This window comes from Hyaena hyaena, unplaced genomic scaffold, assembly GCF_003009895.1.
Source record: "Hyaena hyaena isolate Hyena2069 unplaced genomic scaffold, ASM300989v1 scaffold_210, whole genome shotgun sequence".
Classification (NCBI taxonomy): domain Eukaryota; kingdom Metazoa; phylum Chordata; class Mammalia; order Carnivora; family Hyaenidae; genus Hyaena; species Hyaena hyaena.
In genome coordinates, this window is record NW_024080841.1 from 2,319,260 (window position 1) to 2,340,218 (window position 20,959).

The window sequence follows — 20,959 nt, forward strand, 5'->3', positions numbered from 1 at the left end:
CAGAAAGCCTATTCTGACCTTCCTTTTCAGAGTCATCTTTTGTTCTCTGACCTCCCCTAGCAGTTCATCTCAATTACACTCTCGTACTTCCTATTTTCAGGTATATGTCATTCGATGGTGAGATTTTAACTCCTAGAGGACAATACCATGCTTTCTATGATCACTTTCTGCCCATTCCCACCCTCAAGTATATGGCCAGCAGGCAAGCAATAAATATTTGTTGGATGAATATTTAAAAAACCCCATCAGGTTCATCTAAATTCTAAAATAATTTTTGTGAGAAGTCAAGTTTGTAAAGAAAGGTAAAAACTAATTAGAATACTAACTGGATATTAAAAGAAGCTTGAAACAAAGAAAAAGAAGTTTGCATGTAAAAAAGAAAGACACTTGACTTATTGCATTAAAAAACTTTATTTAATTTAAAAGGTCCAATATAAGCCAAATTAAACCCCAAATTGACAGCTACACTTAGAGATCTCCTGAACTAAATGGCACTGTTTGAGTTGAGTGTCTTGTTAAAGGAAGTCATCTGCTATTACCACCATTTCCCCCAAAGTAGTTCTAGAGCAGAAGCTGGTATTACTATAATACACATCAGATATTTCAGATGTCATCTTTCACACAGAAGTTAAAAAAGCAAACAGGCTCTTCTATTCTGTATGAAGATAAAAACCACTACAGAGCAGGGTCTGAATGCTTTTAACATACAAGGTGTAACTGTAAAGGAACTTACTGTGGCCCTGTGTTCATTCACTGAAGCTGTCCATGCGCATACTCCAACCATACTAGTGCTGCTCAAATACTATTTGGACCAGCAGTTTGGGATTTCCCCTCGTTAGGTGTAGACCAAAGAAGTGGCTGATCAGCTGGGGACAGACTATCACAAAATGCGACCACAAAGCAAGGAAACAGTTTTCCTGGCGGGCAAGCAATTGAAAAAACCACCTCACAAATAACTTCAGCAGTAGCATCATTTACATAAAGTGATGCAAGATCTAAGTTCTGTTGTGTGTGAGGATAAATTAAAAACAGCTTGTTACTTTATAGCTACACCTTGGATTTCATTAGATGGGTAAATCTAACAGTGTTTTTAATGAGTCCTTCTGGAAATCACTTCAGCAGGTAGGTCAAACAGCCTGTAAAAGAGAAGACATGGCAGAGGGCGTAAGACTCATCCTTCCAACGTTCTCAGCGTTCTCTTGGAGGACAGACCCGGGCCCAAGGACAGAAGTTACCAGGAGGGAGGCTTCAACTCCATCTAAGGAAGACCTTTCTAACAGTTAGAGCTGCTCAACAACTGAATGGACTGCTTGGTGAGGTAGAGTCACTGGAAGTGTTCAAGGTGGAAAGATCACCCTTGTAGAAGGGACTCCTGCATTTGTTAAGAGGTTAGACTGGATGAACCTCAGGTCTCTTTCAATTCTGAGATTCTAGAAAATTCCCTCAGGGAATTCAGAAGAGAATTCCTAAAAGGAAAGAGAAAGCACACATATGTATACTTTTAGAATCCTCTTGAGGTTTTTTTTTTTTTTTCATTTTTTTCAAAAGGTACAATAGAAAATGTAGTCCACTGTCTTTAAAATGCATATTCACCTTCCTACCACTAGTAATTAGGAAGGGTCCATTATGACTTCTTTATATTATAAAGAAAAGATGGAGGATTACATTTATAATTTCTGTAAATATTTTAGAAAAAAATGCTTAAAATCTAGTAGTCAATGCCCTAGAAACTTTATAGATTTTTAAGTAATATGCACAGATACAAATACATTATTCATTAAATACAACTCACATCTGTGTTTTATTATACTCTAAAATATACAGGAATCTTGATGTACTGAAAGAGTGCAAGTAAATACAGTATTCAAGCAGTCACTATTTCTATGTACATGCTCATTATTCTTCAAAAACCCCACAAAATTATCAAATAGATCAAAATACTGTTCTGTGTTTTCACACTTTATATTCAGAAAAACCAGCTGATAATTTACAATGTCATAAAGTTTCCAGTTGCACAATACAAAAAGGATAAAATGAAATTGGATATCATTCTGTGAAAATTTATGGAACTTCACCCAGATCTGTAAGACCCCCTACATACGTGAAATCATTCTTACTGGGAAAGTGACAGTTACAGTAAAAGCAGAACCATACAAATTGTTATTTAAAAACCTAAACATCAGCCTTTCTCTCTGTTATTTGAAAGGCAATCTTCCAATTCGGCAGGCAACTGCTTCCTTCCCCAAGTAGTAGCATGTTTTAATCTGAATAGGACCCAATACAGAAATGCCTTCCAAGAGACCCGATGTTAACTTATCAATAACAAGGGATTTTCTTTTGCTTATTCACCAGACAGTGAAAACAAAAATCCCCCAATCCACTGTGGAGGCACAAAAGTAACATAAGTGACCAAGGTGTACCATCCTAAGTAGTGAGGTTGAAAACTCCATTTTCCAGGACCACAGAGCTGCAACAGGGTGAAAATAATCTACTTTTTTGATTTCATGAAATTTTCTTCTTCTAAGAAATTCTTTACATTTTCAAACAAAAATAGTTCAATTTTAAACCTAAACCATTCAAAACTGGGCAACAACAGCCCGACCCCAATCTATCTCATGTCAACATCACAAGTATTTTCACCCTGACTGCACTCAGTCAGCTGGTTTTTAATTCTATTATAAAAGTTGGAATTTTTAAATTTTTATGTAAAAGAAAAAATGTAAAAATACATCTGCTTTCTCTCATGGTTTTAATACAGTATTCGAAGGCTTTCAGATGTTTTCTTTAAAAAAAATCAATGTTTAAAACCAAATCTCAGTTTCATTTTCAGAAATATTAAAGTTTGGTTTAGATAGTTTCTCATTTCACCTATTCCAGTTTCCACAAAATGGCATTCTATTAAAAAACTTTTAAGTTACTTGGTCCTTTGGCAATTTGCTGTGCACATAATGCCTACTATACCAAACTTTTATTGCCCTTAAATTTAGTTGTAGTTTTATTGGTAAAATTTTAATCTAGTGTCCTTATCTCTTCTTTTAGAATAGTGTTGCTTGTATAAGCAGATTAGGGTGCACAGTGTCCCAAATTATTCCTGGCACTGCAAAACCAAATTAAATAATTCCACAAAGTAACTTGACATCAAAGTGTTTTCCTCTGGTCAAGTCTATTTCAAGATTCTAGAAGTTCCTTTTGCAAAACTTGCCTTTAAAACTCTTCTTCCTAATGTCATCACATTTCTCATACTTGCTCACTCTGCAATCTCTCCTCTTATGTTGAATTTGTATGTGAATCAGAGGGTGCCTTTTTCCTGAAAAAGCACAATCTGAAGCGTTAGTGTCAGAACTCCTCACTTAGACCTCTGGCTCAGCCTCTTAGTAGGTCTCAGAATCTGAGTCATTGAGCTCGTCCACGTCGGTGTATAAGAACTCCTGTTCCCCGCCGATGTTGTTGAAACTGCAATAGGAGCTAGGCTCATTCCTCATGATGGGCAAGGCTTCAAAGCTGACTGTTTTTGAGGTGTTGGTATAACGGTTAATGGCATTGAATGTCAGGGATGACAAAGGGCTACTTGATGAGACAGGCATCATGGTGGCCAAAATGAGAGCTAGGCAATCAGCCACGTCCTTATTGGGAGCACAGGCCAAAGCTGGGGTATAGCCTAGAATTAGAGATAAAATTTAAATAATTAAACATCCTGAGACTCATTTCACGGATATAAGGAAATAAGCCCAATGACCTTCAATTTTAGACATATTTTAAATTACCTGCTTTATAATAAATTGTTTAATTAGAACGATTCAGAAATTTCCAATCAGTAGAAAAGAAAAAAGTTATAGAAATCTAGTGTGGGAGGAGACCTTATAGACTGTAAGTTATGTTATAGAAGAGGAAAGAAACTGAGGCCCAGAGATGGTGATTGCTTCAAGATCTTAAAACCTAACCATATCCTCCTAAATTTACAGAAGATACTGAGCTAGAATTTAAAAACAAAACGAAAAAAAAACACCCCTCAGAACTTGACAAAGCTTCCCTCAGAACTTGACAAAGCTTCCCTCAGAATGGTGGAAGAATCTCAATCATTAATTTATAGTTATGTAAGAGCTGACATGCTGAAAATCTAAAAGTATACACATTCATGAATGAGGCGCTGAGCTGGTGCCCAAAGATGTGTGTTGGCTGAATGACAGTTGGCTGTTGATCAACTTTCTTCTTAGGGGAAAAGTACACTAAGAAAAACAGGAGATAAACAGGCACACTTTATTTTTTTAAAGTTTATTTATTTTGAGAGAGAGAGAGAGAAAGAGAAAGAGGGAGGGAGGGAGAGAATCCAAGGAGAACCCATGTTATCAGTGTGGAGCCCTACCTGGGGCTTGAACCCATTAACTGTTAGATCACGACCTAAGCTGAAACCAAGAGTCAGATGCTTAGCCAACTGAGCTAACCAGGCATCTAAAAACAAGTAAACTTTAAAACTCCTAAGTCAAAACAAATGTTTTGCTTTCAACTGTTCCTTTCATTAGAAGACTGATCTTAGCCTTAAGGCACTACAAAGTATCAACAAACTGAGAAAGTAAACATTTGGTACCCCGGCTGGTATAAGGCCCTGAGGATGAAGTGAAAGAGAGGATGGGGAAAGCATACAATATGATGCTAAGTTTAGATTACCCCACATGGAACTTTAGCAGCAAACGTCTGAAAGTTTTAATATATAGCTTCATTTTTCTTGCACATATGGACACAGTTTTCCCTATTGCTATATATACTCATGTTTTAGCCTTCACACTCATATATGTACAAGTTGACCCTTGAACAATGTGGTGGGGGTTAGAGGCATTGACCCCTGTGTAGTTGAAAATCTGTAACTTTTAAAAAATTTTTTATTTTGAAAGAGAGAGAAAGAGAGTGAGACCATGAGGGAGGGGAAGAGACAGAGGTGCAGAGCCTGACGTGGGGCTGGAACTCATGAATTGTGAGATCATGACCTGAGCCAAAATCAAGAGTTGGATACTTAACCAAATGGGCCATCCACGTACCATGAAAACCGTGTATAACTTTTGACATCCCAAAACATAACTACTAATAGTCTACTGTTGACTGGAAGCCTGACCAATAACATATACCAGTTAATCAACACATATTTTGTATGTTATATGTATTATAAACTGTATTTTTGTAATAAAGTAAGCACGAGAAAAGAAAGTCTTAAGAAAATACATTTATACTGTAAAAAAAAAAAATCCATGTTATTAAATGACCCACGTAGTTCAAACCTGTGTTGTTCAAGGGTCAGCTGTATATATTTTATGAACTCACATTTGTTTCTTAAATAGCTAAATGATCTATCAAAAAACAAACATTCATATAACCACCATCCAGATTAAGAAAGAGAATATACCCAGCATACCAGGAGCCCCCTATGTTCCTTACTAATAACTAGGTAACCACTATCCTGATTTATGTGGTAATCATGGCTATGCTATCCTTTCTAGCAGTATTCATAAACACTATAACTAAACTATAGTTTAGACTTTTTTTGAACTTAATATAAATGGAACAGTATGTATTACTTTACACCTAGCTTCTATTGCTTAACATTACATCTGTGAGATTTATCCATGTTTTGTTGTATACAGTATATAACATTTTCACTGTTATAAATTCCATTATTGTGATTATACCATGGTTTAGTTATCCATTCTAACTACTGGGCATTTGGTGCTTTCCAGATCTCCTATATATTTTTATCCATGCTGTATTAGCCTTCAGAAGAAAAAAATTGTTTTTCCTCTTCATAAATCTCCCCTTTTCCAAAGGTTGAAGAGAACAGCTGGTGCCCCTACAAGCTTGGCAGGAGTGACTGACTGAAGCATGTGCATTTTCAAATTAAAAAAAAAATTTTTTTTAAAAATACTTATTTATTTTTGAAAGAGTGAGACAGACATGAGTGGGGGAGGGGCAGAGAAGAGAGAAGGAGACACAGAATCCGAAGCAGGCTCCAGGCTGTCAGCACAGAGTGTGACGCGAGGCTTGAACCAACGAGCTGTGAGATCATGACCTGAGCCGAACAAAGTCAGACATTTAACTGACTGAGCCACCCAGGCGCCCCACATGTGCATTTTTAAATTAAACCCTGCTTACTCAAAATGAGTAGGAGAGTGCTTCAATGCCCACTGTACTGTAGGCAGAGCAAACCATTAGATAGGCCATGATCCCTTGGATAAGAGAAGGGAGTGGGGAGAAGAGCACCTCTGGAGTGTTTATAGTTGGAATAAGATGAAAAGCAGGCTCCACTCTTCTGCATGGAGTTGATATGGTCAGCTAAAAAGTAAGAGAAGCAAACTGTCTGAGGACAAGGGTCTAATTTATCCCATGCAAGTATAAAATATTGCACTTCCTTCAGAAAATCTATGGAAATATATTGCTATGACTTATCAACTTTGGACCATGTTTACTATTTCACATTGCAAAGCATGTTAGAAGATACCCAGGTGGTCACAGGTGACCTTCCTTATCATGTTATATTATCCCTTGCATTTCTTTATAAGGAAAAAATATGTATAAAATCTTGAAAACGATCAACAAAGATTTGAATATTAGCTATTGATTCAGAGTATCACAATGTGGCCAAACGTATAAGGTTAGCGTTTTAGGCTCCTCATTTTAAACTATATATAGTAGCTATATTTCCAGAAATGTAATTTATTGATAATGGACATTTCTTTTAAAGCTACGTAAGTCTGGGGAGCCTGGGTGGCCAGTCAGTTGGGCATCTGACTTTGGCTCAGGTCACGATCTCACAGCTTGTGGGTTCAAGCCCTGTGATGGGCTCTGTGTTGACAGCTCAGAGCCTGGAGCCTGCTTCGGATTCTGTGTCCCTCTCTCACTCTGCCCCTGGCTGCTCATGCTCTGTCTCTCTCTCTCTCAAGAATAAATAAACATTAAAAAAAGTTTTTTTTAAAGTGCTATGTAAGTCTAAATTTATAGCTGATATCATTCACTTCTTTGGATTTCATGACTACATATATTTATGATTCCCAAATCTTTATGTCCAACCTAGATCTTGCTTTTGGGCTCCAGATCCATATGTCCCATTATCCACTTGGAGTCTAGCTCTAGCTCTTCCTCCCACATTCGAATCTTAAACAATGGCACTTCCATCCACACAACACTCCAAGGCAGGTGGTGAGAGACTTCTTCCCTCACAAAGTCTCTATGAGCCCGATCATAAGATCTCTAGAAACATTTACATCTTTTCATCTCCAGGGCTTCTACCATAATTCTGGTTATTGGCTTATCTCAACTATAAATGTTAATTTGTTTTCCCATTCTAATTTTGCTCTCCTTCAGACTAAATGCTAACTTCTTAATGCACAGAACCTTTCTGCCACTTGATCTCAGAGACTCTGGCCCAACTCCAATATTTACAGTGTCTTGTGTTAGATCTTTAAATATGTAACACTCTCTGCTTAAAAGCTCTCTCCCTACTTTTTTTTACTTGTCCCTTGGATTCTGGCTTACAAGTTGCTTTTTTGGGATGCCTTTCCTGATCCTGTAAGAGTGAAGATTCTCTTATTGTTCTCATTGCATTTTAAATTTATTCCAAATAAACCACTTCCAGGGACCTCTAATGGTGTTTAAACTCCAACACATTCAAGGAAGTAGACAGTCTTATTCTACATTGTATCTTCAGAATTGAGCACAGTGCTTGCACAATCACTCACCCAACATATAATCACTATGTCCAGGCACTCTCCTCAGCACTCAGAATATAACAATGAATGCAAATGATATAGATTCCCTGTCCCCATGGAGCTTATGATCATTCTAGTGGGGAGACAAACAGTCAACATAATAAAAAAGAAAGTCATATACAATATATTAGAAGATAAGCTCTACGGAAAAAAGGAAGAGGGAAGAATAGAGCAGGTTAACAAGGACTAAGCATGCTATGGTAGCTGTCTATAGCAGGCTGCAGTACAAATAGGGTTCAGGATAGGCTTCATTGAGAAGATAAAACTTGAGTAAAGATTTGAAACAGGTGAGGGACTTAGTCAAAGACTGCTTAGGGACAGAGTGTTCCAGGCAGAGAAAATAGCCAGCATGAAGATCACAATGCATGTACATTCCTGGTGTGCAGAGGAGCTGGCATGCCAGAATGGAGTGAGAGAAGGAAGAGGAGGAGATGAGGTCAGAGGTAGAGCTAATCATGTAGGGCCTTGTAGATCATTATAAGTGAAGGATGCAGGCCAGGGTGGTAAGACTAGAAGAGAAAAAAGTGGGCTTATTTTGGATACTTTGGAGGTGGATCAATAGTATATAAAGGACTGTACATTAGGTGTGAGAGAAAGAAGTCAAGGACGACTCAAGGTTTTCGTCCTAAGCAAGTATAAGAATTGTCATCAACTAAGATAAGGAGGCTATGAGGAGAATGGGGAGAATGGCTTGGCAGTGAAAAGGAGAATCAGTTAACTTCTGAGCAGGTTCGGTTTGAGCTGTTTATTAAACATCCATACAGTACTGTCAATTAGACAGCTGAGTCTGCAAATCGATCATATCTCTATAGAGACTGTGAGAGGTCTGGACTACAGATATAAATCCAGAAATTTTCAGCACGTAGGTAGTATCCAGAACCAAATGACTAGATGTAGATAGGGAAAGCAAAGGACTGAGGACGGAGTCCTAGAGCCCTCCATTATTAAGAAATTGGGGAGAACAGGGAGAAACTTCACAAAAGAAACTGGGAAGGAATAACTAGTAGCAAAAACCAAGGAAGTATGAAGTTCTGAAAGCCAAGTAAAGAAGAGTTTTAAGAAAAAAGTATATACCAGAAATTAACATTAATGTTGCATGTTAGTTATGCCTCAATTAAAGTAAAATAAAATAAAATAAAAATTTCAGTTCCACTGAATCTGGTTACCTAATCTAACCATCAAAATATCAAATTACAAACCCTCATCCAATTATTAATTCAAAGAACCAGGTATTTGTGAATGAAGGCAAGCTGGGTTCACCTAAAGGATAATACTGTAATCTCCCTCTTAAAAAAAAATTTATTTTTGAGAGACAGAGTGAGTGGGAGAAGGGAAGAGAGAAAGGGAGACACAGAATCTGAAGCAGGCTCCAGGCTCTGAACTGTCAGCACAGAGCTCAATGAGAGGCTCAAACCCACAAACCAAGAGATAGTGACCTGAGCTGAAGTCAAACGCTAAACCGATCCACGCAGGTGCCCCTGTTATCTCCCTCTTACCCTGACCTAAAGTAATGTGCACCTATTTATCCATGGAACTGTGTGCAATATAAAAAGAAAATATGGAGACTATTTGGATTATCTGCCATAGACACTTGCTATGACTGCAACCTTCACATCCCTAGTTACTTCCTTATTCCTATATATTTTAAATTCCACATTAAAACCCTTATTCCTATACAAATAAAAGAAAGAAAAGAAAAAGGCATAATCAGTTGTGCCAAACTCTGATGTCACTGGTGATCTTAAGATAGTTTAGCGGTGTGGTGTGGGCAAAGGTCTGACTGGAGAGCCCAGGGGAATGAAAGAGAAGAACTGGGGACAGCAAGAGAGCCAATACTTGAGTAATTCTCCCGTAAAGGGGGAGAGAAATTTGGCAGTAGCTGCAGGAGTAAATTAAAGGAAGACTTTTTAAAATGAGGGAAATAATGTTTATACACTGATGGGAATAATTTAGGAAGACTCCTACCAAAGGTCCTTATTGCAGGACACAAAGTGAAGAATTGCTGAAGTGATAGGCTCAAGTAGGCAAAAGGGGATAGGATCTAGTGAGTTAGTGGGAAGATTAACTTTAGGGCCTTGGTTAAGTATTTGTTGACAGAACAAATTCTTTTGAATAAAAGATGAACAATGGTGGTAATACTAAACCGAAGTTAGTGAAATTCACAAGTTCATCTGTTAGATAGACTTTTCTTATTTTTCTTGCCCTTATTCCCTTCGCCACAAAGTACTCTTCAATATTAATTTCAACTCTTTGACCAATAAAAAAATCCATTTACTTTACTTCAAATATAGATCAAAAGATAAAGACTTCTAGTAAAATACAGGTTAAAGAAAGAAAATACAGAACCTACTTACCATTTTCATCCACTGCAAGCACACTTGCTCCTTTCCCCAAAAGTTCCTGAACCACCATTGTTAGCCCATTTCGGGCAGCAACATGCAGAGGTCTAGAGGAAAAAAAGTTATATATGTACATACACAGGTACACGGCCATGCATGCACATTCTCTCTCTCTCTCTCTCTCTCTCTCTCTCTCTGCCTGCCCCCCACCCCTGCCCCGGTTGTTGACGAGCATTTTTGTGAAGTTGCGATGACCCAGAGATACAAAATTGAGGCACCCAGTCCTAACAGCAATAAAGATGGGAATGGAGGACAGCAAATCAATGTGCAGAGTGCACTGTCAAATATTGCCAATGTGCATAAGCACAATATTGGGCCCCACCAGCAATTCACCTTTACCAGTACCTTTTGTTTCCTTCTAAGACTCAATGTTTAAAAAGATTTTACTAACTAAACTGCATTCTCAAGTTGTTGTTTTGAGAAATGAGGTTGGTAAACATATATAATAGACTATACAATAAAAACCACAAATTGCAATAGCACAAATTCCAATAGGCTTTGAAAATAATTTACAGGTTCCATGACTAGTTTCTAGACCCTCAAGAGATGTGATTGATCTGTGAATGGGAACCAGTATTCTTTTTTTTTTTTTTTTTTTTTAACCAAGACTCAAAGTAGAATAGCAAATGGAAATTGGGAGAAAAAAATGGGAGAAATGTATCTAAGATTTAAGCAGTCACTTGAAAGATGGCTGCTCAAATGAAGAACTTGATTCTTTCTCCAATATCTTTAAGTTTACAGACACATGTAAAGCTTTAACCTCATTTATTGCTGGTGTCAAATAACATATCATTCCAGTTCATTTCCACAAAACACATAGAATAGTATAACTTTTCTTCATAAAATTATGGGTAATCAGATGAAGAAAAAAACCCACAGTATTTTCACTTCTAAAGTTTCAGTCCAAAAACTTTTAAAATAATAAGCCTTTTAATTGTGATGACTTTAGAAATGAATTTTATCAATTATAAAAACGACTCTCTACTTTTCAATGCTTCTGTGACTTTCCATTTAAATGGAAAAACTTTTTTCTACGGTAGTCCTTTGTAGCTATTTTTTTTTTTTAACAAATAGTTTATTGTCAATTTGGTTTCCATATAACACCCAGTGCTCATCCCAAGTGCCCTCCTCCATGCCCATCCCCCCCCACATCCATCAGTCCTTAGTTTGTTTCTCAGTATTCAAGAGTCTCTCATGGCTTGCCTCTCTCCCTTTCCCCCACCATTTCCCCCCTTTTTCTCCCCCATGGTCCTCAATAAAGTTCCTCCTAATCCTCCTATAAGTGCAAACATATGATATTTGTCCTTCTCTACCTGACTTATTTCGCTCAGCATAACACCCTCAAGGTCCATCCATGTTGCTACACATGGCCAGATTTCATTGTTTCTCATTGCCACGTAGTATTCTTAAATGGAAAAACCTTAAATGCCACTGTTGACTTCCAATGGTCCCATGTTAGGAAAAAAAACCCTATTAATCATTTTTATAATTCTAGGTCACAAGGTTTACACCAGACATGAAAATACTCACGTTTGCAAGGCTGCATTGGTTGCATTGATGAGGTTTCTATCTGTTATCTTTTCCAGTATTAACAAGGCACTAGTTTCATGACCCTAAAATTATGGCAAATAACTCTTAAAAACTTAGATATCATTAAAGATAAATTTATAAACTCAATAAGCCTCAACTCTTGCCCGTACAATATGTATATCATCATATAGATGCCGTGAATTTTCTTGGCTAATTAATTATTTGTCCAAACATGTGTTAGTGGAGTAGGCTTAGGGGAGAGGACAAGAATATGTAAGCCTGGAGAGATTAAAGGAAGACAGTAATTACATTTAGTCTCATACTCCAAAACTTACTTGGCCCAAGGGAGACTTTATATTAGGGTGCCTAACACACAACAGTATTTTATTTTTTTCCTTAAGAAATCTTATGCCATTGGTCATTAGAGAGGTTCGATCTCTAGCTCTGTTCATTGTAGTGAAACAGAAAAACTTTAAATGCCACTGTTGATATTAACAATGAAAACATATCCTTAAAATGTGTACCTACCTTGCCACAAGCCAAATGGAGGGCGGTGTTTTTACTGTTGTCTTGTAAAGTCAGATCTGCACTAGCACTGCTAACCAGCATCTCTAGGAGGAAAAATGCATCAAATCTTATGTTTATCAATACATATCTCGGATTACTAATAAACTCACTACAGAGAAAGATACAAAGCAAAAATATCCCTCTAGTGAAAGTTTAAAGACAAGAAAAATACTATAATATAAAATGTACACACTATATATGATCACATAATTGTAAAAGGTACAGACACAACATCAACTGTGAGAACTTAGTGCCCTGGATTCATATTCTCACAGTAACTCTACAAAGTAGGGGCTGTTATCTTTCTCAACGTGAAAAATGAAAAAATTGAGGCATAAGGTCATTTAATTGGCAGAGCTAGGACTCACATTCAGTCCATCTAACTCCAAAGTCAGTGTCTTAACCGCTATCCTATACTGCATTGCCACAGTGGACTCTTCAATCAGTAAGGGCAAATGAAAACACTGCAGCCCTAGATAAAAATGTAGGCTGAAAGCAAGTTAAAGGTTTTACATCTCAGGGGTGGGGAGATAACTGTGGCAAATTCGGTAGAATCAGAAGGTTTGGGATCCAACCTTTCCATAAGTTGAACATAAGTAAGCAATATAGCATTATAGCATTGTAATAATAAAAGCCTTAGCCACTCTCTTTACCAACTGTGTTTGTCTGTCCATTTTCTGCAGCCATCATGAGAGGTGTTTTCCCAGAAGAGTCCACAGAATTGACTTGAGCATTATGGCTGAGCAGCAGCTGTAAACACTCTACGTGGTCTGTGAAAGCGGCCGCATGAAGAGGGGTTCTGTAGTATAGAAAAATGGGAAAACTTCACTAAATCTGTAGGTTGTATACTCTTGAAAAAATTATTCCTGGATTTATGACAAGCAATTTTCAAGAGTTTACATATTCGGTTATAAAATCATTGCCTGGATACAAATAGGTTTAATGGAGCTTACTAATTTCTGCCAGAATAATTTGTATTTCTGATAATATAAAAGGCCCTCAATTAACATACTATAATATAAAACTGTTAAAAAAATTACATCATTAAGGAAACTTTAAAGAAATAAATCCTGATCCAATACTGCCACCTATTACAACCAATGGACTCTCCTTTAGTCTTTATTCCTATTTAGAAAGCTACTAACTTTAATAACAATAATCTTTGGGTAACAAACATACCTTTAAAAAAAAGGGAAATCTTTATATTTTACAGGTTTTAAAGAGGAAGATTGGCTAGAAATCATAATAAAAATAAGAAAGACTTTTTATAATGAAAACACAGTAAGATTTTGTAACAACTTATACTTGCAAATATAAAAATCAGCTTTCAGTTAATAATGGGTTCTCTATAAATTCTTCCACACTATTAGTTAAAATTTTTCCTATTACAAATCAAACTATTTCCTACATAGTTGAGTTCCTACCTTCCTTTTGAATCTGTGGCGCTCACAATGCTGGCACCTAAGGTATCGATTAACATTTCAGCAGCACCTTCGTTGTCATTTATCCTGTGTAAGGTAACACAGTGGTCACTCTCACAGCAACGGTGCACTTCGTTAACAGTAAGACCAAATGTGATTCATCTGCCTTTACTTACACAGCACAATGCAAAGGACTGAAAGCATTTCCCTCCATTTTCTGGAAAACTTCCTGTTCTAAAAGGAGTTCTACACATGTCTCATGACCTAAATAAGTAAATGAGAATCAGATATTAAAATCCAAAAAAGATACTGAAGTGCCCACATTTACACCCACATATCCCTAACATAGATAAGAAAAAACTTTACAAGGATTTAAAATAACTAGAATTCAATGAATGCATTAAACATCACATTTCTAGGAGTTTTGAAATCCAAAGCACAATCTCAAGACCTGAAATTCAGAAGCTTATTATAATTTTATAGCAGTTTATTACTGACACAACAAATATCTGTTTTGGGGGGGAAAAATTCATCTAATTATTCTTTCTCATGGTGACCAGAGTTATCCAGTCATTTTAAATAAGTCATAATTATAGTGCTTAATAAGAACTTTAAAATTAACATATTTATACAGCATAATTAACTTCAAAATTTAAATATTTTCTGATTTTACTGAGCTAATGATAAAATCTCAAATACTACAGAAGTGTCTAGAAGGAAAAAGTACATGCCCCTATCCCTACCCCCAACTCCAGTTCCATTTTCTAGACTGTAACCACGATTATCTTAACAGTTCCAGAAAATTTCTAGGTGTATACAACTGCATACACATAAACGTGTACTTCATTTTAAAACTTTTATGCAAATTTTTAATTCCATACCTTGTCTTTTTAATAAATAAATACATCCTTCCATAATAGCATATATAGAAATCATATTCTTGAATGTTTGGAAAAACTTCAGAGTATTAAAGTGCATCATAAGTGATCTAATTTCTAATTATGTATTTTGAGGTGACTGCTAGTTTGTTTTTGTTATAGTATCAACAATACTGTAAATTAAACATTCCAGTACTTCAAAAAAGAAAACAAAACCAAGTAATTCTGTAGGACATTTTCCTAGAAAATATACTCCTGGTTTAAAGGACAAGTATATGGATTACTGCTAGATTTCAGGCTCACAGGTTTTAATAGCAACTTTGAAAACAAGGAAAAACCCAAATCTCAGATTTTCTTTACCCAATTTTCAAAGCTGGGGTTTTAGTTAAAATACTCCAATTGCTATAGTACTGGCTGCAAATGAAAGGTTGTATCATTTATTTTAGATTTTTAAAACTATGTTTTTAATTTTTAAGTAATCTCTACATCCAATGTGGGGCTCAAACTCACAACCTCCAAGATCAAGAGTTGCATGCTCTACTGACTGAGCCAGCCAGGCACCCTAAATCTTTATCCTACAATTGTTTTCACCAGGAAAACTATGCTTTAGGAAACCTATAATTGTTCCATCTTATGTCAGTTCTTTTCTCTAATCCAGGGTTTCCCGACTGGAGCAATTCTGCCTTTCAGGATACATGTAGCCATGTCTGGAGACTTTTTTTTTTTTGCTCATCACAACTGGTGATGGAGTAAGGGAGAGCATATAGTGTGGTAGAGGCTAAGGATGCTGCTAAACACCTTCAATTCACATGGTAGTCCCTCACAACAAAGAATGGCCCAAAATGCCAACAGTGCTGAGGTTGAGAAGTCTTTATTTTATTTTGTTTTATTTGTATAATGTTTATTTATTTTGAGAGAGAGAGAGAGAGAGAGAGGGAGTAAGCGAGCATGGGAGGGGCAGAGAGAGACCGAGAATCCCAAGCAGGCTCTCCACCATCAGCCCAGAGCCCAACGCAGGGCTCAAACTTATGAACCATGAGATCATGACCTGAGCCAAAATAAAGAGTGGGACACTTAACCCACTGAACCACCCATAGGTATCCCCATGTTTATTTTTGAGAGAAAGGAGAGAGAAAGATGGAGCATGAGTGGGGGAGGGGCAGAGAGTGAAGGAGAGAGGATCCTAAGCGGCAGTGCCTGCCACTGGGGGGGGGGGGGGGGGGGGGGGGGGGGGGGGGGGGCGGTGGAGCCTCAATATTACGAACCGTAAGATTATGACGTGAGCCGAAATCAAAAGTCAGATGCTTAACTGACTGAGCCTCCCAGGCACCCAGAGAAGCCTTGCTTTAATTCTCTCTCTCCAAATGTCAACTCATTACCAAGAAGCAGCCATGGAAAGTGTCCATTATAGATTTCAGAGTTTCCTATTTTCTTAGGATAACAGTTCTCAAGGAGTGGGTCTGGGGAATCTTGGGATGCCACTGCAAACTAGTGTTCTCTTGAACTAGCCAGTAAAGAAATATGTCACTCTTCTCACTTAAATTTTATTTGAAAAGAGGTTATTTTTTATAAAAATGTTATATTAACATTTAATGGATTCTCTTAAAGTATATTAAATTTCTCAGTTCTCATTTCCAATATAGTAAATATTAATAGCTCTAACTCCCAGGCCATGAGACTGAAAGCTGTGAGGATCATTATCTGAGTAGACTGCATACTGCAAAGAGAGAGTTCTGGGCTATGGATTGCCTCAAGCTGAAAACTCATCACTCTGTGTCCTTGTTTATGAAAGGACAAGACAACTGGTCTCTTCATGCTTCAGAGGGATACTCTGAGGATGCAAGAGCTTCACAAAAATTTATCAATTTTTAAAAGAAACAAAGGGGAAATATAAATACCCTTAAGAGTGTCTTGTGATTGAATGACTACATAAACTGGAAATTTGGGACTCTAAAATTTAGCATGCATAACCAATTCTTTTCTAAAATTTTATCATCACTCCATTTTAATTTTGAGACAAAGATTGTTTTCTGGTCTGTTGGAGTGCATCCAGTTTTGTTTTTAGCTATACAATAATTACTAGTGGAAATAAAACCATTTTATATATACTACTTTCAGAATGCCAAACTAGGCTTTTGGCTATAAATATGGTATTAATTTTAGACTGCCTGTATAGTCTCTTATTGCATATAGCCAATGCACATCTAACTCATTCCTGCTTAATTCAGAATCATCACAATTTTGCCACAGTCTGTAAATTAGACACATCTATTATGCTCCTTAAAAGGCAATCAGGCATGTAGCTCCTGCAAAATTTTGTCTATTTTGTCTCTTGTACACAACACACTTAGACAGTCTAAATTCAGCAGTAATACAGCAGGAGGTCACTTTAGGGAAACCATATTCTCCATAAAGACCTGATAAGAAATGGTGCACTAGACAGCAACTCACCAAAGGATAGTCACAGTAGTGTATTTACAACTAAATGCTCTGCATGAAGAAAGATAGCTTTACTGTGTGATTTTTTCCAATGGTTAATTCTGATATATTAAAAATAAAATAAAATAAAATAAAAGACTGCTTCAAAACAGTTTCATTTCTTTTTTTTTTTAATGCTTTTATTTATTTCTGAGAGAGAGACACACACACAGCATGAGCAGGGGAGAGTCAGAGAGAGTGGGAGATACAGAATCCAAAGCAGGTTCCAGGCTCGGAGCTAGCTGTCAGCACAGAGCCCGACATGGGGTCTGAACCCATAAACCGTGAGACCATGACCTGAGCTGAAGTCGGACGCTTAACCGACTGATCCACCCAGGAGTCCCCAAAACAGTTTCATTTCTTAAATAACATTCACATCTGTAAGGTGTTTCCCTACTATATTAGATGGTTTTGGTTTTCCTCATACTTACAGATGTCAAGTTACCTTATAAAAACAAATCAAATTCCAATGGCAAAATATAGTATCTTTTTTGATTCAGGACTCCAGCCTGAATATTTGGCCACTTCACTATACTCATTAAATATCAACTTTCCTGAGTTAAAAGAGAAAAAGAAGTTGAAATCCAAAGATTTTAACCTTCAAAACTGTTCTGGCTAGTGATCTGAGGTAGTAAAAATGAAACTGACTAAACTAACTTTGTGAATTAGTAATACACTGAACTATTCAAGTTTTGATGGTACCATCAGTACTCAGATATGATGGATGCCCAACAGTCATCACAGAACAATCTGTAAGAAATCAAAATTTTCTCACAACAAAAGATTAGAACTCTCAATTCTGGCACAAGGATTAATATGAAAATTGAAATACTGCATCTATAAAATAGTTATGAAAACATTCAATTAAACTATAATTTTGTTAAGATTCAGATTTCTCCTCTTTCACCATAACTCAATAACACTGTCAAAACGGGGTGCCTGGATGGCTCAGTAGATTAAATATCTGAGTACTGGTTTTGGCTCAGGTCATAATCTCACAGTTTTTGAGTTTGAGCCCCAGATCAGGCTCTGTGCTGACAGCACAGAGGATTCTGTCTCTCTCTCTCAGCCCTTCTCCTGTCTGTACTCTATCTCTCTCAAAATAAATTAAAAAACAAAAACAAAAACAAAACCTGGGGTGCATGGGTGGCTCAGTCGGTTAGGCGTCTGACTCTGGCTCAGGTCATGATCTCAAGATTCATGGGTTGGAGCCCCGCATCAGGCTTTGTGCTGACAGCTCAGAGCCTGAAGCCTGATTCTGAGTCTGTGTCTCCCTCTCTCTCTGTCCCTCCCCCACTCATGCTATGTCTCTCAAAAATAAGTAAACATTTAGAATAAAAAAAACCCAAAATGAATAAAAACACCTCAAAATGGCTCCAATAAAGAACCATGAAGCAGCATGTTACAGAAAGACAGAAACCTAAACTCTCATAAGGCAGGCAGCTGAATTTTAGAATAAATACTATACTTAACGTTTTAAGCAAGTCAACATTTATATCAAGAGGCAATTTATATTTTCTTAACATTTTGAGGGAAAGTTGTTAGAATTATGAACTAGTTTTCCAGGTATGCTCCTCACAACTAACTAATAGTAATCTGAATGCTACAATGAAATTCAAAACAAATAAAAATCTCTCATATCCCTGCTAAGCCCAAAGCCCAAAATTTGACAGAATTGATGTTCACAATGTACATCATGTATCTTAGCATTTTCTAACATGATCAAATCTGTGGCCCTACACAAGGAAAACAATTATTATCTTTCAACAAGTCTCATTACTTAAATTATTTTAATTAGTGACATTTCATAAGCCAAACTCCATTTTGAATATTTGTACCTTAAACATAGCTTTATACTTCTCTGAGTGAAGTAAGCTTACCTATAAAAGGAGTGACGGCTGTGAGCCTCTAGGAAGCTAAAAATATGTATGCTATAGCCATGCCCCAAAGTTAACCATAAAAGTTTCTAAAGTTTCTACTTCTGTAATCTGCTAGGATTTTATTCCCTTAAAATGTTGAGCATACATGTTACTGTTGACATAAGGGTCTTATCTTGCAATATGCTCTGGAAACACACACAGATTTTAGTTCAGAATGTGTTAACATTTTCATTTTCCTCTACCTTTTTTGGCCTAATACAGTGCACTTACAAAGTAAAAGAACATGATTAAACTACAAGCATACTATACAAAAGACATTGTAAATATTATAAGTATGTTAAAATACAAAGTACCTATTGAAGCAAAGATTTAGAAAAAAGTCAAACTTAATGACAGCTTATCTCAAAAGATCTCTGACAAACCAGTGTCTTGGCTTTAGCATGACAAGGGATAGGAGGAGTAAGCAAGAACCATGTAGTAAATGAGTTTTATGCTTCCTATTGATCTTATACTTCGCCTTATAAATATTCATGAATATCAGAATGTTAGAGACTAGATTTGTTGTCTCTGATCGGTACATTAATGGCACTTAATATGGATTTGCATCTGTATACTTAACCGTTGTAGCAAGCCCAGTGAAGTGCTGTATATCCATGATTGTCTGTTATGGCTGGATTTGCATCCACAGATGCTGCTGACTGCAAAAGGGCTCCAAGAACACCAATGTGTCCACAGGCAGCTGATAAGTGTATAGGTGTCCTGCCCCTGCTATCTCGAAATAAGCACTTAGCACCATGTTGAAGTAATGCATCTACACATTCTTCATGGCCTGTAACTGCCTGAAAAGAAAAATTATTTGCAGATAGTTAAGTATGTTATCTTGGGTGCCACATGCCAATTTTTGCTAATTAAAAATTTTTGAAATCCATATTCTCCATATTCTTCCATCAAAGCATTTATCATTTTTTGAGTCATTAAATATTTTTATTGAAACTGACCTAAAAATTCATTTAAAGCTGTAACTTTGTCGAAGTACATCTATTAGAAAACACAGGAATGAAGGGACCTATAAATTAGTGAAAATAAGGTGAAAAAGGTGAAAGGTTTCAAAGGTAAAAAAAAAAGACAAAAAAAAAGTCAAAATAGTTGTGATGAGAAAAAGTAAAATTGACATTCATTCTACTCAAGTCTCAGGGTTTTAAAATTTTGTTCCAACATTACTGTTTCCTGGATTAAGTTGTGTTTTATAGCTGTTTAAAATTAGTATTCAAACTCTATAATGCTAAAAGAAAGAGTAAAGATTATCTGGTAAAAATGTAATGAAGAAAAGTGAACATAGCCTAGTTCAGTTTTCGGCAAAATGAGGCCTGAAAGGCAGTGGAAATATTTGCTTACCCCTCTATGCAGTGCTGTCCTTCCCCATTTATCTTTGGCATCTACATTCGCTCCTTTGTTCAGCAGTGAGTAAACACAGTCTGTGTGCCCGTTGAGAACAGACAGCATCAGAGGGGTCCTGAGCAACAACAGGAAGAGGTTCAGTGTTACCGCTTAAGATTCTACTCCATAAAAAGCAAACCGTGTACGGGCCTGTTTTCTAAACATGCCTTTTTGCGATGCAACTTTTAAAGTATGCTTAATGTGAGAAAACTGTATTTGTTGTTACTCAGTTATACAGTATGACAGACTTTTTAGGGGGTAAAAGTATGAAGATTAACACATCTTAAAAATAATTTAAAAATTATTAAAACTTACTGTCCATTTCCATCTTGAATGTCTACTGCATTCTGTGGTTCTGCATTTCCTATTAGTAGCCGCAAGCACTCTGAATGACCATTTGTTGCTGCAAGGTGGTATTTTAAAATTTCAGTAATTATAATGATAAAATAGAAATTTCCTTCATAAAGCACATTTTCTGGATAGAATTGTGGGATAGTTTCATTGAATTTAATAGTCAAAGAGAAAAAATATAAATACAACGTTTTCTACTGCCTTCTTTGGTGAAACTGAATACAGATATCAATTCCTCATGGTTAGTTATGGCCATAGCCATCCCTC

General features: G+C 36.6%; 1 protein-coding gene across 3 annotated transcripts in view; it reads right to left on the bottom strand.

Annotated features, from left to right (window-relative positions):
• Positions 1 to 392: 392 nt before the first annotated feature.
• ANKRD28 (ankyrin repeat domain 28) overlaps positions 393 to 20,959 on the bottom strand; it is a 206,487-nt gene continuing 185,920 nt past the window's right edge. For all 3 annotated transcript variants that reach the window (XM_039242213.1, XM_039242212.1, XM_039242214.1), the window contains 10 exons: positions 20,657 to 20,744; positions 20,300 to 20,417; positions 19,524 to 19,743; positions 13,845 to 13,932; positions 13,672 to 13,755; positions 12,901 to 13,046; positions 12,209 to 12,291; positions 11,681 to 11,763; positions 10,106 to 10,197; positions 393 to 3,658 (listed from right to left, as the gene is read on the bottom strand). In XM_039242213.1, the coding sequence (XP_039098144.1) occupies positions 3,372 to 3,658; positions 10,106 to 10,197; positions 11,681 to 11,763; positions 12,209 to 12,291; positions 12,901 to 13,046; positions 13,672 to 13,755; positions 13,845 to 13,932; positions 19,524 to 19,743; positions 20,300 to 20,417; positions 20,657 to 20,744 (1,289 nt within the window). In that variant the 3' untranslated portion in view covers positions 393 to 3,371. The remainder of the gene's footprint in view (positions 3,659 to 10,105; positions 10,198 to 11,680; positions 11,764 to 12,208; positions 12,292 to 12,900; positions 13,047 to 13,671; positions 13,756 to 13,844; positions 13,933 to 19,523; positions 19,744 to 20,299; positions 20,418 to 20,656; positions 20,745 to 20,959) is intronic.